The sequence below is a fragment of the Curcuma longa genome, chromosome 15, assembly GCF_044706935.1.
Source record: "Curcuma longa cultivar G26 ecotype Majalengka, Jawa Barat chromosome 15, ITB_CL_G26_1.1, whole genome shotgun sequence".
Classification (NCBI taxonomy): Eukaryota; Viridiplantae; Streptophyta; class Magnoliopsida; order Zingiberales; family Zingiberaceae; genus Curcuma; species Curcuma longa.
The window spans coordinates 8,917,361-8,932,611 of NC_133875.1; the positions used below are offsets into that span (position 1 = coordinate 8,917,361).

Below are 15,251 nucleotides of genomic sequence, written 5' to 3' on the forward strand. Positions count from 1 at the left end.
TCTAGAAGCCATGAATGTCTTGCACTCTTTTTGGTGCTTCCCCGATCGCATATGTATTGATGCATTTTCTTTGAGCACAGAGTAGGAGAACTAAATAGTAGAGATTTATGTTCTGAGCTTTGATCTCAAGATTTTTTATAGGCCTCTCTGATCGACCTATAAGCCTCATTCGATTGAACGAAATTGGTCAAACCTGATCCCCACGATCGAGCCCTTCGTGATCTAGAATGAGTCACGCAATCTCATCATTATCAAATTTTTTGATCAATCGGAACCTTTTTAGCCAATTGAACCAGACCACATCACCAAATCGAGTTTGGACCCACACCTAATCAACTAAACCCAAGTGATTAATTGAACCCATTCGAGTCTAATTCAACCTGAGTCAAGTCTGGTTCACTCAGAACTTGATCTAACTTTGTCCAGTTGTATTTATTTACTCTCTTTGTTGTTTCCAACTCCAGGTTCCTACAAAACAATCATATAAAATACAAACAAATACATAAGTCTAATCATGTAAGTCTACTTAACCTACTAGACTTACCTCTTGCTCACAATTCACTCATTCAAGACTTCTGCCTAGGGTTTACTCCCCTAGAGTTTTTCCATTGCTAAACATCTGGTCACTTTGACCTGCTTAGAAGACTTGTCACTTGCTAGACATCCGATCATCCTTAACTTGTTTGGACTTTCCTTGTCAAGCATTCGATCGACCTGACCTGTCTAGAGTTTATTCTTGCCAAGCATCCAATCATCCTTGACATATTTGGGTTATTGCTAGTCATCCGATCAACTTTAAGAAAATTTTCTACTGGTTCAGATAAATTATATAAAGGGCTAAAATATAATTATCAAAATTTTAGAAACCAAATTCAAAAGTACCAAAATGGTTCATTGCAGAAAAATATTTGATAAATCCAATAGGTTTAAATTTATTTTGGATTCCAAAATCAATTTTAACTAATTAAAAATTTAATAGGATAGTCAACCAAGAAATTGTTTTCCTTTTGTTTTATGATTGACTCGATATGCAAAAATAATTCTTCTGAATATTCTAAATGAAATTTTTATAAAAATTATTTTTCTATGAAAATATAATATGTTCTCTGCAACATATAAAATTTCAAAATTTTTGAACGATTAAAATTTTTTTAATAATTATCAAAAGAAAATTATATTTTTTAAAATTATAAAAATAATTAAAATATATTTTCAGTGAAAATTAATTTTTTATGATTGAAGATATTGTGCTCTATATTTGATAAAAATTTTAAAAAAATTTTATGGCCCAAATAATTAATATCAGATTTTTTATATAACTCTAATTTTTTGTTGTTGTCAAAAGGGGGAGAAAATAAAAAATTTAGACATAAATGCAGGGAGAGTTAGAATATTTAATGCTTAACTTTTTTACTACATTTAAGTTGCTTTATTTTTATTTATTCATTTATCCTAATTTCAAACATAGTTTGACCAACCTCAAAGAGAGATTGTTAATACTCTAGTAGACTTTTAATGTGTGGTCAGTCTAAAATTATGTCAAAGTTATGTTTAATACGCGTGTCTAAGTATACATGGACTTAGGAAAACACGTGTAATTCAGATGGTGAACTTTAACAGAAGACGCAAGCGAGTGAAAAGGATGACACAGGAAAGGAGCCAACGGGCTCGATGCATCCGAAGTACAAGGAGCTATGAAAGAATACTCCGACGGAACGAGAAAGATGCATGGGAGCAAGCTGAAGAGCTTAGTGTATCCAAAAGATGAGAGACTGAATAGAAGACTACGCAAGACGACCAAAACAGAACAAAAGGAGGAAAATGTTCAACACGAGGTTGATCATTCCAGGGGCCTAAAACCGTTTCAAGCATCCATAACCGACGGACTCCAAGCGCACAAATCCATTCCGGGCGCCCGAGACTCTAAGCACCCGAATCCATTCGACACCTGAATATCCATTCTAGGTCAGCGCAAGCCGTTGCCGAGATAAATTAAGATGAAGTCCACATCAATAGAATCAAAGCGTCTAGATCGCAATTAGCCATCCAGAACCATTAATAGACCATTGTCGGAGTAGATTGTGTTCAATGGATCCAAGCGCCCAAAAGTGTCACTTCAACATAACAATCAAATCGAGATGAATGCTATAAATAGACTGAAATTCAAAGAAGAAAAAACACACTCAATTTTAATTGTCTTCATTTTATTATAATCTTTACGCAACTATTGTAAGAAGCTTTTCTGCTTTCCGGATCATTTCTGAAAGAGATTAATAAAATTATTCATAATCTTGGACTAACAACTCGAGGATTATAACCAAGTAAATTCTATCATTTTTTTATGTTATATTTTTATTTTAATATATGTGTGCCCTTGCTAATTAATTAGCAAGAATAAAATTAATTTTATTACAAGTCGCTATTTACCTCTCTCTCCTCTGGTGAGTCACAAATAGCTTCCACTACACAAACACATATAAGATGTTTTTCAATAAGCATGATTACACCAGACAACTTAAGATATGATTATACCAACATAGAAGATATGTTTCAATTTCACTTTGAGAAAGTGCAATATTTTTTTTAATAAATTTCAAAATGAGATAAGAATTTTGAGTTCCATAAAAAAAATGCAGTGGAAAAAAAACTAGCGAACTAATTTTCTTAATTATTTGGATTTAATGTTCAAATTGTTATCTATTTAATGTATTTTTCATGTTCGAAATCATCTAGAAACCATGGCGGCATGGAGCATAAGGAAATCAATAATAAACATCCTGCTGCACAAACTGCTAAAATCACTGAACATCAAGCTGACTGTTGCGTGCTTTTTAACTTCACCTGTTCTGAACCAAACATACTAGTTGCTGAAAGCTGCATCTTGTAAAGTTAATCGAATATATCACAACAATGCTACGCTGAAATGTTTCTTAAACTAATTTGTTCAATAGTTTGCAAACAATTGTAGGAGTATGCACTATCATCTCGTCAATTGTACACGCGTAGAAATCAAACCAAAAGTGTAACTGAAAATGAGAGAGAACATAACAACGAAAACATGGAATAGTAGTCAGCTCCTCCAACAATAATACAGTGGTTCAGCGACTAATTAATTGTTCAATGATTTCACATCCATTCGATGAGGCCAGTAAACCATGCTTTGTGACAGAAAAAGGAAGACAAAAAGGAATAAGTGCTTCTTAACTCAATTCCAGCTGATGTGACAATAGGACCAACATGGCAACAGGAAGTTAGGGCAAGCATCATCCACAGGGCTTACATAAATGCTTGAGTTCATAATAATCGCTCCAAGATATCCATGAATCAACCCAATAATGTAGTAGAATAACATGTCAAACCTTGAAGCACGCATTCACAGAGTATCTCTACGGTGTGGGTGAAGACTAGCAAGATACTGAACATGGTTGACAATTTTATGTCAACATGCCAAACCAAATTCTGTAACCATCAAACTATGGGATTAACTCTACAAAACATTTTCAAGAAGATGAACACCCTCATACATGAAACATACAATCAAATCTAACCGGACCCATGAAATGACAAGCAAGAACAGGAATGAGCAACGCATGAGTGATTGCTCATATCTAATCTAGTCATCATGGTTTACAAACATGAGCATTTCTATCCCTACTAGTGGCATGTGGGCCATTGCATTGGATACAATGATATAGGGATCATCCAAATTAAAACAAGCATATGGAATCATTTATGGCCTATATTGACAACACAGAAGTTAACTCATTTAGTTTTTAGGTAGACACGGTGATTAGAACCCACGAACATTATTTGGTTGACGAAATACAATCAGAACATTCAGCCTCCCAGTATTCCAGTAAAATATTTGTTAACGAGAATGTTTACCTGTGCACAAAAATGTTGTCAGTAGTCTTTTATATAGGGGGAAAATTTGCAATTTTGCCTGCATCTTGGTTACCTCGTGATGTTCGAGAGTGAAAGTATAATGAAGCCATGTCTTTGAGGTCTTGGAGTGGGATGAGATCCTTTACAACTTCTTCCATCGAAGGACGAACTTTGGAATCCCTGCTGAGGCAACAGTAAGCTATCTTAGCAACCTTCTGTACTCCTTTAATTGAGTAGTTGAACTCCAAACGAGGATCTACAATTTGATAAAGCCTTCGCTTATCGCCTAAGTACATTTTTGCCCATGCCACTAAATTTTGCTCCCCACTAGGCCGATTCTTGTCCATGGATCTTCGACCAGTTAAAATTTCAAGGAGCACAACTCCAAAACTATAGACGTCACTCTTTGATGTCAAGTGTCCTGTATTTAAATTACGTGCAACCCTCGTTAATCAGTGTTTAGCTGATTCAATGAATAATAAGCTTACGCACAATTAGAACAACATGGCTTAACAAATACCTAAATGAACAAAACACCCAGGAACACAATGAGTTATTGAGTCCAGATAGATACTATATCTTAGATTCCAAAAATCAAAGTTTACAAGTTCTTGAGAGTCAAGCTTTATGGAAATTTAAAACTGTGAAATGTAGAAGCAGCATGATGCAACAGTATACTAGTATTTAAAGGCACTACAACTTTATATCACAACCCACCAAGATGAGAGCTCTGACCTATTAAGTTGTAGACTCAACCACATACCCGAAATGCTTAACATTAGTTTACCCATCCCAACTTATAAAGCTTTATTAAGAACTCTCAATATGGAACTAAAATAAAATATCCTTATCTTCCCTACTTAATATTTGGTGGCCTTATTAAGACACAAATCTCAACCTGAGGTTCAACACCATCCTAATCAGAAATATAGGAGACCGAATGGTGGTTTTGCAACACACAAAATAGCCCTTTCTACCTCATTGTATCTAATTCTAAATTAGGTATGCTCTGCCACCAATTATCACAACCTGTCCAGATGAAAGAAAAAAAAACTAACTAATTAACTTATCTAGCTCAAACACAACACTGAAATCCTTATATCCAAGTTATTAGCAGCTTGTCCATCTAAGCTTGTTGTTGGTAATCCATTTATAAATATAGAAGTACATAGGATATACACGTAAAATAATAGTAATGCATATACAGACTTTTAAGGGGAATAAGGTAATAAACCTGTTTTTCCTATTGTATGGTATCTTGAAATCCTCTAGGTGTATGTTGTTGCTTTCTCATGCGCATGATGCTAGGCTCAGACCTATTTCATAATGTGATCTCAACACCAGAACAAGCAATGTTCTTTCCCACTCTTCTTGTTTTATCATGCAACCTCAACATCGTGGTCATTGTTGGGGTTTGTACAAGGCATAACTTCCATGTTTTCCTTCCTCATAATTGTGTGAATCCAAGTATAATCAGGCCTACCTTGCTTCATCCATATCCTACCATCAAGAGATGGCTAATAATATCGAGCACTTGCAGCCTAGATTGTCCTAATTTCTTCACTTAGTCCAACAATCCTCAATGAGGCTTGCAACTAACAATTTCTTCTAGCAGATTTTTTGTCAATAGGAGTAGATTTCTCCTTTTTTCCCATGAATCCTCTTTCTATTGCCAAAATTGAAGATTCTTCATTCCGACAATTTTGTTCTGTATCCACCAAACTGAATTCCATGCAGCATCCTTACAACATCCAGTGAGCTCTATGTTGTCGAACACAATCTTTCTGGTAAATTTCTCTGAAGTCCTTGTGCAATTCTGCTGCATCTGTTGGACTCTTGCCATTTGTATATTATTACTATTCCAACTGAGCTACTTTCAATACTAAGATCTCCATTGTGCTCCTAAAATTTTCAGACTCTTGACTATCACCACTGAGAAATTGAATGGAGGACACTACTTTCTCTTGGGTTGTTGATGTCAAAATGTGGTTTAGAAACACTTAGCAAGTGTTGCAAATATTCTTGAACAAAAGAAAGATGCAGGGTAGAGGGTTGATGCTCAATTAGTTGTCCTCCTTTTGTTAGTTATTAATTTTAGCCTTAGGAGCATCTTTTGATATTTCTTTTTCATATTGCAAAACATGGACATAAGCACGAGATTTTTATACTAGTGGTGTTTCTCGTTCTTATTAGGTGATTGTAAATCTCTTCCAGCTATGCCAACCTGAAATAGAGATGATTACCTATATTGGTGGATTTTTGTCACTTCAGATAGTTACTCCAAATTTCACCAAACTTTCAGGTCATGCAAGACTATTCAGACAAGCTGCTCACTATGTTCCTCTGTGATTTTTTCCTAAACTTGAACCAGTGAAGACAAAAAAATTTAAGAGGCATTTTCATTCCCTCCTTATCTGATGTTGAATGTCTACATGAAGATGTTACATGCTTTTACCACGTTTGTTCCACTCTCCGAACTTGGTGTCCGTCTAATATGCTATTATGGTTCAGCTATACTTAAAAAGGCCTCATGTAGGTGGTGGAGGCTGTAGGTGAGTATGTGGAGGCTATGGAGGTGAACAGGGTGGGTAGAGCAATGTACATTATTGTGTAAACCATGGACATATTAATGAATATGCTACATTTTACATGGACAACTAGGTCATTCCTCACATACTGCTCATGTGGCTCAATCTGAACCACCTTCAGAGGATGGACCCTCTAACCAGTAAGCAATCTAGTTCTAGGTTTCCAATTCCAACATCACTATCTGCATTGATGAGATACCCAGCACCTTCAATTCTAAGTTGTATCAGGTGCATCAACTCAGGCTGTTACTTTCATGGTTCATAGAGCTACATCAACGGCTTGCTTGACACATACCTCTGTATCATCTCCCTAGATCCTAGATTCAAGTGTCTTCCTTCAATATGTCTAGTAACATTTCTTCCTTTTCTAGCCTTGCATTACTATCATGTCCTATTAATGTCATGTTTTCCAATATATGTATCGCATTAACAAGAAACATTGAGCAGATTTTTGTTTCTTCATCTTTCACTTTCCTCTCTCTTTATACACGAGTTTCCTTTCAATTTACTGCCAGTAAAGTAAAAACACTTTAACATTGATTGTCAATTTTTTTTCCATTTAGGATTCAAGGACTGAAGGTAAGTTGCATAAAGCACTCATAGCTAGTATCACCTAGCAACACCCCTATCATCATGTACGCTTGTGGCTAAATCATCTCCTTTTCAGATTTGTCACTACGGTCACCCAGATCTGTATAATTTACTTAAAATGGTTCATAGTCTGTTTGATCTTTAAAGTCTGAAATGTAAATCTTGTCACTTAGGAAAACATATTTGGTAAACAAATATATCATTTGTTGGAATGAGAAACTAGAATTATTTATATTATGGAAGAGTTCTGTCTTTGGTTTTGAGAAGTGGAATCATCCTTGTTCAACTTCAACAATATGTAGAAACATCTTTTTCATCAGTACATTTTAATATCTTCACTGGGTTTTAAATGTATTACCTTCATGATTACTCTAAAATGACATGGTTTCTTTACTTTATAAAAGTGTTCTAAAATCTTTTTCATTTTTGTTCTTATCATGCTAAGATAAGAATCCAATTTGGTGTGTCTATCAAAGTTTAAAGGAGTGACAATGCTAAAAAGTTGTTTTTGTCATCCCTTCCAGTTATTATTTTCCAATTAAGATATCCTTGATCCTTATACACCCTGACAAAATCATGTTGTTGAAAGAAAGAACAAACACTTGGTCAAGACAGCTCGCACAGTAGTATTTCACATGAGTTTCTTTAGAGTTATGGAATAATTCTCATTAAATGTTGCTTTAGTAAATTGCACGCCATCTTATATTCTTCATAGTCAAATTTTTTCAACACTCTCCTCCCTCTTGTCTTATCTTCCACCAGGTGTTAGGTGTACCAGCTTTCTCCATCTCCTTGATGTAAAGACAAGTTTTCTTCCATATCTATCAAGTATACCTTTTTTGGCTACTCTCACTTGCAAAAGGGGTAATGTCATTATTTTCTTGATTGCATCATGCCTTTAATTTGCAAATGTGACCTTTTTTAACTACTAATCTTTATAGCACCTCATCATCTCATATTTGAGTTTATAGTGTATCCTTGTACGTATTTCATTGCATGGTTTAAAATCTCGTACCATGCCTAGCGGCCCGAGCAACCCGAGCGGCACGGACAGCATGAGTGAAACATTTCGTTCCATCGGCCGACTGATACAGTGATTACATCAGCACACCCCAAGCCTCGCATGACGAGTCCGCTAGGCCCCATGGACAGCAAGTCTCCGTAGCCATCACGAAGGCCTCGCGCGAGCCACAAGGCTCATGCGAGGTTGTTTTTTTATTTATTTCTTTAACGGTTAATATTTTTTAAGCAATTTTTTTCAATTTTATTTTTTTTCTAATTGTTAATTTTTTCATTTTTTTAATGATTAATTCTTTCCCCCTCTTAATTCTTTCTTCTTCTCCTCCATATTTTATTTTTTTATTTATATGTTTATTTTTAATTTTTTTTCTTATTTCTTTTCTCAAAAAAACTCCCTCCTTAACTTGATTAAAATAAATTAAAAATGAATTTAATTTAAACTTATTTGATCCTAATCATTACGTCTAGAGTTTAATTAATCCTAAATTAATTTTTTACTCAATTCTAATTTTAAAATATTAGTTTAACTTAATAGTAAGTATTTATAGTAATTAAATTATTATAATAATATTTTTTAATTAATATATTTTATATTTAAAAAGTATCGAAACTATATTTTCATGGCACGATACGATATCGAAACCATATCGTTCTGGTCATAAACCGAAACTCCGATACGGTTCGAAATTTTAAATCATATTTCATTGTCAATTTCACCCTCTTCCCTTGTAAAAATACAAAAACCAAAGCCAATGTCACTGCAGGCCTAGCGTAGAAGGTCAAGATCTATGCAGATCCATGCATGAAAACCAAGAGACAATACAGAAAGGGAAGCAACCACACCTTGTGACCAATCTACTGTCCCTACTCTTCCTAGACCACCAAGATCAATCTGTGCATGAACATCGTGTGAGCAAACAGAAAGGGAAGCAGCCACTCCACAAGACTTATCTGCTTTCCTCACACCATCCAATAGCTTCTTATCTCCAACCTGGACCTTTCTGTTCCTCTCTGAAATAGTACTCGCAGATGCACTACCCTATACCATCTTTCTTGCTAATTTTCATACTTTTTTTAATCCCCAATTACTCTATTAATTAATCTTCCTTTTTATATGTAAGACTATCTCAGAGGCACTAACTATTCCAGTTTAAAACATGCTATGGTAAATGAGACGACAGTTTTACATGCTAACCATACTTGGGAGTTTGATTCTCTTCCTCCCAAATTTATAGCTAGTTGTAGTGGGTATATTGTGGCATCCCCCATTCATGGATCAGCTGTAAGGCTCAATAAGTGGTATATGGCTATGATTGCTTTATTTTAATCCTACTTTGCCAGTAATATTTTAATGGTCACTTTATTAGTTGGATATCAAAAAAGTTTTTCTTCATAGTGATTTTATTGACAAATTATACATAAAGCAACCTCTTGGATTTGTTGTTCAAGATTGGCCTCGTGTGTAAACTAAAAGTCACTGTATGGATGAAGTAATATCCTAGGGCATGACATTTTAAATCTACCTCTGCTCTTCTTGAATTTGGGATGATAAATATATCAAATCAGTTGATGTTTTATCTTACCTCTTATTATAGTCTGGGAAGTATGTCTTCCTTATAAACTGTTTATATAAATGATGACATGGTGATACTGGCATTGATCGTGCAGCAATCACAAAGGAATTATAGAAATTTCCTGTTTAGGATGTTTAGGGATGACAATTATATTCACAACAGAAATAAGTGCTTGACTGGTATGATAGAAGCTAAGTCTTTTGAGGCTCCCATGGAACCAACAGTTAGACTAATGCTAGGTCACAAATTATTAGATGACCAAGAAAAGTATCAAAGTTTAGTAGTAAATTAAACTACCTTAGTATCACTAACCATGACAGCGTTTATTCTTAGTGGGATCAATCAATAGGCACAATATCCTAATCATTAGGAGACAAGTCCAATGGTTTTGTTGACCACAACAATATGATCTATATTAAAACGTGGCCAGGGAACATAGATGCAGATTAAGTTTTCCTATATTATTTTGTGAGGCGATCTAATATCTTGAAAGAATAAGCTGTAAACTTATAGTGGTCAGCTCAAGTGCAGAAGCAAAATACATGACTCTGATTCTTGCAACCTGTGAACTCATCTAGCTTAAACAATAGATGATTGAGTTGAGTGTGTTGAATGCTTCTATTGAGACAAGAAACTATATGTAAAAAATCATACTATCATGAGCATTGCTTTAATCTAGTCTTTCATGAGAGAATGAAAGACAAGATAGATTATCACTCCATCAGGGAAAATGTGCAATACTGGGAGATTATTATTTTATTTATTAGTTTTAAATCAATTGGTAAATTTTTAACTAAGACTTTGTGAGGTTGTAGAAAAATGAATATATTTATAACAAGGTGAAGTTTCAGATATTTCTGAACCAACTTAAGCAGAGATTGAGGGACCTATTTGTAAATATTGTGACCTATTTGTTAATATATAAATACATCAGAGCATGGATACATGTAAAATAGTAAGAAAGTAAATGAGAGGATTACTAACAGAAATCATTTCATTCATAACCTCTCCTTTATTAGCTTACGGCTCATCCTGTGGAACTAAACAATGGTGTCACATGTAGGTCTATATTTTCTCTGTTTTAATATCACATCTCCAATCTACTTAATAATGATAAATTTAGCTCTAGTTTTTTTTCCTTTTTGACCAAAATTATCTCTAATTATACTAGTTCAAGTTTGACAAAATAAGCTCTTCAAACACGTTTGTTTCAGCCCAAGCTTGATCTAACAAGCTCTTTGGATATGTTTGTCTCAGTTCAAACTGGACAATTCTTTTCAGTGCCATTTTCCATACCAAAATACACTCGAGTTTCAAAGAAAAAGACTGATATCAACCTCATTAAATACCATGATAATTCAAATATGAAAATGGAAGCATGTAGAATCACTCGTCTTTGTTAATTGAATTAGGTTATCCCTTGTAAAAATGAAGTTGGATCATTTCTCACCATTACTATCCATTATTTTCACCCAGCGGAAAACAAATTGTTTTCCAATCAGCAGTGATTCTGCAAGTAAAATATTATTCTGGCATTCTTTTCATCATTGTAATTAAATGAAAAATAACCAGAGTCTCATAGTTTTGTATATCAGGTTTGGTTTATCTTTGCCATATTCTGAATGATCTCTGCTAATGAATTGGCTGTTCTTATATGTTGGAGAAAGGTGGAACATGTTCTGTCCCAAAATTGCTAACCACTAGGTGGGGAAAATTTCTTCAATATAAGAAGGCCAAGGACCACCACACATCTATGAGAGACAGTGTGGAACACCTAGTTTCAACACAACCCAAATGCCCAACATGACTAAATCAAATGGGTTTTATTTTGATATAGTGATGCAAGTAATGTGGAACTCATCATCACTGAACGGTACATTTTGATTGAAATTTGAGTGGAATCCAGTTCAAGTGGCTAATCATTCTGGGATGGAATGGACTCCGTCTATGTCGACATGGTATTGGAGGCAAGTTTGTACCTCTAAATCATGATAGTGAGGGTCATGTTGAAGCAGGATTACTCCAAGCCCATCAATGGTGTTGAAGCATGGTTGCTACACCTTAGTTTGACATGTACAAATTTGGTGGTTAGTTTTTGGTGCGCTTATTAATGCTTAAGTAGATAATCATTTGGAGATCCTTCAACAGTTTTAATATTTCAGATTAATATTTCAGCCAGGCTTATCCCCCAGGTTTATCAGGTTTAGCTTAGGATCAACTCTACAAAGAATAGAAAGTGTAACCATCAATTTATTTGAAAATCACCTAGGTTGTATAAAGCAGATTAATCACTGCATCATGAAAGCTACTAGACTTCTGTAGCATACCTGTCATCACATATTCTGGAGCAGCATAACCATATGTACCAACAACACGGGTGGAAACATGAGTCTTATCACCCTGAGGCCCTGCTTTTGCCAACCCAAAATCTGATAGCTTTGCATTGTACTCCTGAAATGGAAGGGTCCATGATCAAGGAACTTACAAAATTTGAAAATCCAAATTAGACATCAATCACTTACTGCATCTAGAAGAATATTAGATGTCTTAAAATCCCTATAAATAACTGGCTCAGAACCGCCGTGGAGAAAGGCTAGTCCTTTAGCAGCCCCAAGGGCAACTTTCATCCTGCTCGACCAAGGCAAAGGAAGAGCCCCTGATAGTTATAATAAAGTAAATACAGACTTAGAGACTTATCATAATATATGACAAGTGCATTTTCAATAACAAATTTGGCTTCGAGATACCTTTTAACATCATTTACTCCTAGATAACGACATTTGTATGGTTGGAACCTCATTTTTTTCAGAGGTACAAACACAAGTAATATGATAAATAACGACCACAGAAGTAAATAATTGAGATAATGCACCTTGTACAAATTCAAGTTTTATCAAAATACAATTTTGTGGAAGTGTAAATTTGCACCTTTATTTCAGAATGAAAGACAAAATATCATTAAGTGCTTCAAAATGAAGAGAGATAAGTCCATGACATATAGGAAGATAAAAGATTCATAGGGAAGTATGGGGTTGTATGTAATGATCCTTTTCTTTTGACAGCTATATGAATTATCATTTAATGAAACATGTGTAAAGAGGAAAGGTGAGTGTAAAGAATATTTCTCAATTATCACATGGAAGATTCACATAAATCTATAAGCTAAGAAGTTTTCAAATTACCATAGAAATTGTGCCAGAAGTTGGAGTAGCCTCAAAACTGGAAGAGCTAGAGGAGTTCTGAAGAAAGGTTACTTATAATTTATCTATATAATGGTGATAGTGGAGGCAATGAAAAATGAGTCAAAAGATATTGGTAAAATACTGGTTAATGATGTAAAGGGCCAACGACTGAGGTTTAAAATATTGAGCCATATCAGAATTTTGATCTATAACTGAAACAATACTATTTCAGTATCATGCTGATAATTTGATGTATAGCATGATGGCAAATTAAAGATAAAATGAGAAAAAAGATGAAAAAGAAAAAGAAGATAAGACAACTATATCTAACTTTATGTTCCATAGAAAATGGTATAGTTTTGACATTATCTTGTTAAAATAATAATATGATTTTCTCAATTCATCTCAACATGTGATGTAGCATGCCAAGGAGTATCAAGTGTTGACATGATATGATACTCATCAACATGATTGATATAGCCGCATATGAGATATTGCATGTATTAAGTAATATCAAATTTTGATAATTTATCAAAACATGTTTCGATTGTGCTGCTCAACATAGTACAAGATTTCCAACCATACACAAGATAACTATTAACATTACTCCAACCAATGATTGGCGCAAGCACATTAAGTGCAAGGTGAAGAAGATGTGACCATAACTACCTCCATGGCCCCTCCATGGCATCATTCCGTTGCATGGACAACAACATTAATTGGAGTACCTTTCTAGGGACCAGCCTAATTAAAGTTTGACAAAAAATTGCATATAGGTAACCAAAGTCACCCATTAATTAGATGGATACTCAAATTCAATAATTAAAAATTAAATATAAAATTGCTTGTGACTCCCACGTCGGCAAGAACCTACAACTAGTGTCGGGCCCAATATGAGCTAGCTTGTTTATATATGGGCAAGGATGGGCATAGTTCAAACTATGTAAGGTTGGGCAGGGCCACAAGTAGCCCGAGTAAATTGGCATCTCTATGTTGACTAGATAGGTAAATGTTGTAAACCTCACCGCATATAATAAACATTTCATTCTCGTTATTGAAAGGTAAAGACTATAATTAGTATGTTTTCTTTAATAACCAAGAACAACTTCAAAAGTAAAGCTAGCGAAAACAAAAAAGAAGTATTGCATCTAATATCAATGCCTATTAGTACATCTAATATCATAAATGTTTAGCTCAAATATTATGATGTCTTCTTAAACAACATTTTTTGGCATTCAAATTTAAATTTACATGGTTAATGAGTACTAAATTGTTATTGTGGTTGAGAGGACATGATCTTGGATGCACATTGGAAATTGACGACTAGATCTCCTAAGGTTCCTTGTAGGTGAAAAATTGCAACTATCTCACAAAAAAATTTACCAAGTTGAAGACAGGTGAGACAAATGCAAGAACATAGGAAAGGGCAATGGGTTTCTTGAATGAGCTAGGTAAGGGCATGGAGGCAAAGGGGAAGAAGAAACACAACATGAGAGGATTCATGACATAAAGATAGGATGGTGCATTAAGGGAACAAGTACACGCTCTGTTACAAGTAAAGTTGAAAGATTTTGCAATATAATTATTACCGAATAGTGTTACAAGAACCCTGGCTATATATAGGCAAGTTATACTTGTAATATTATATTTTAGTCCCTATATGTGTTATTCACAAATAAGTATCAAATACTCTTAGGGACTTTGTTAATTGCCAACTAACCATTAGAGCAACATCTCTAACAAACTAACAATCAATCTCTATATTTTTATTCTCTCGTGAAATATTGAACTAGAAACTATAGATCAGCTTGTTTGTCACACTTGTCTGTCACAGGACAATTGTATTAGCTCTTTAGGAGCATGTGCCAACACTGTCAACAACTATGTAATCTAAATAAGCTCACATGATGCTAAGGCAATAACCATATCCCTACCTTTAGACTCGATGTGTGTATACCACTTCATTGTCAGAAATAAGATTACCTCACAAGAAGGCATAGAAGCAATGTCAATCCCCAAACTACGGGAGAATCTACCTATTCAACATTAGAGTACCCTACTATGTGAAAATCACCTCACTAAAGAATACCTTTCCCAGGAGCATTCTCTAATACTATAGAATCCTTACACTTCATGGAGCCTAAAAAACTAATGAATTATGTTTATTGTGAATAATATGTATAATACAAGTGAGGTAATTCATGTAACGACCCGGCCCGTCCGCCCAAGGGAACTCTACTTATCCCGACCCCTTATTTTTCTGCGGGTCATGGGCCTTCGACCATCGACCGTGTCGTTACCTACTAGGACTTTCCACCCCTGCCCAGTGGATTTTTGTCTTCCCCAGATTCGAACTCTAGACCTGCAGGCTAAAGTACTAAAGTTCCTTAAATCTGGTAACCAAGTGAGAA

General features: G+C 34.7%; 1 protein-coding gene across 1 annotated transcript in view; it reads right to left on the bottom strand.

Annotated features, from left to right (window-relative positions):
* Positions 1-3,457: 3,457 nt before the first annotated feature.
* Positions 3,458-15,251, bottom strand: part of LOC141846123 (serine/threonine-protein kinase PBL35-like) — a 30,829-nt gene continuing 19,035 nt past the window's right edge. Inside the window, exons 4-7 of the mRNA XM_074734113.1 lie at positions 12,181-12,314; positions 11,986-12,109; positions 3,959-4,306; positions 3,458-3,885 (exon numbers count right to left, since the gene is read on the bottom strand). Coding sequence (XP_074590214.1) covers positions 3,869-3,885; positions 3,959-4,306; positions 11,986-12,109; positions 12,181-12,314 — 623 coding nt within the window. The 3' untranslated portion in view covers positions 3,458-3,868. The remainder of the gene's footprint in view (positions 3,886-3,958; positions 4,307-11,985; positions 12,110-12,180; positions 12,315-15,251) is intronic.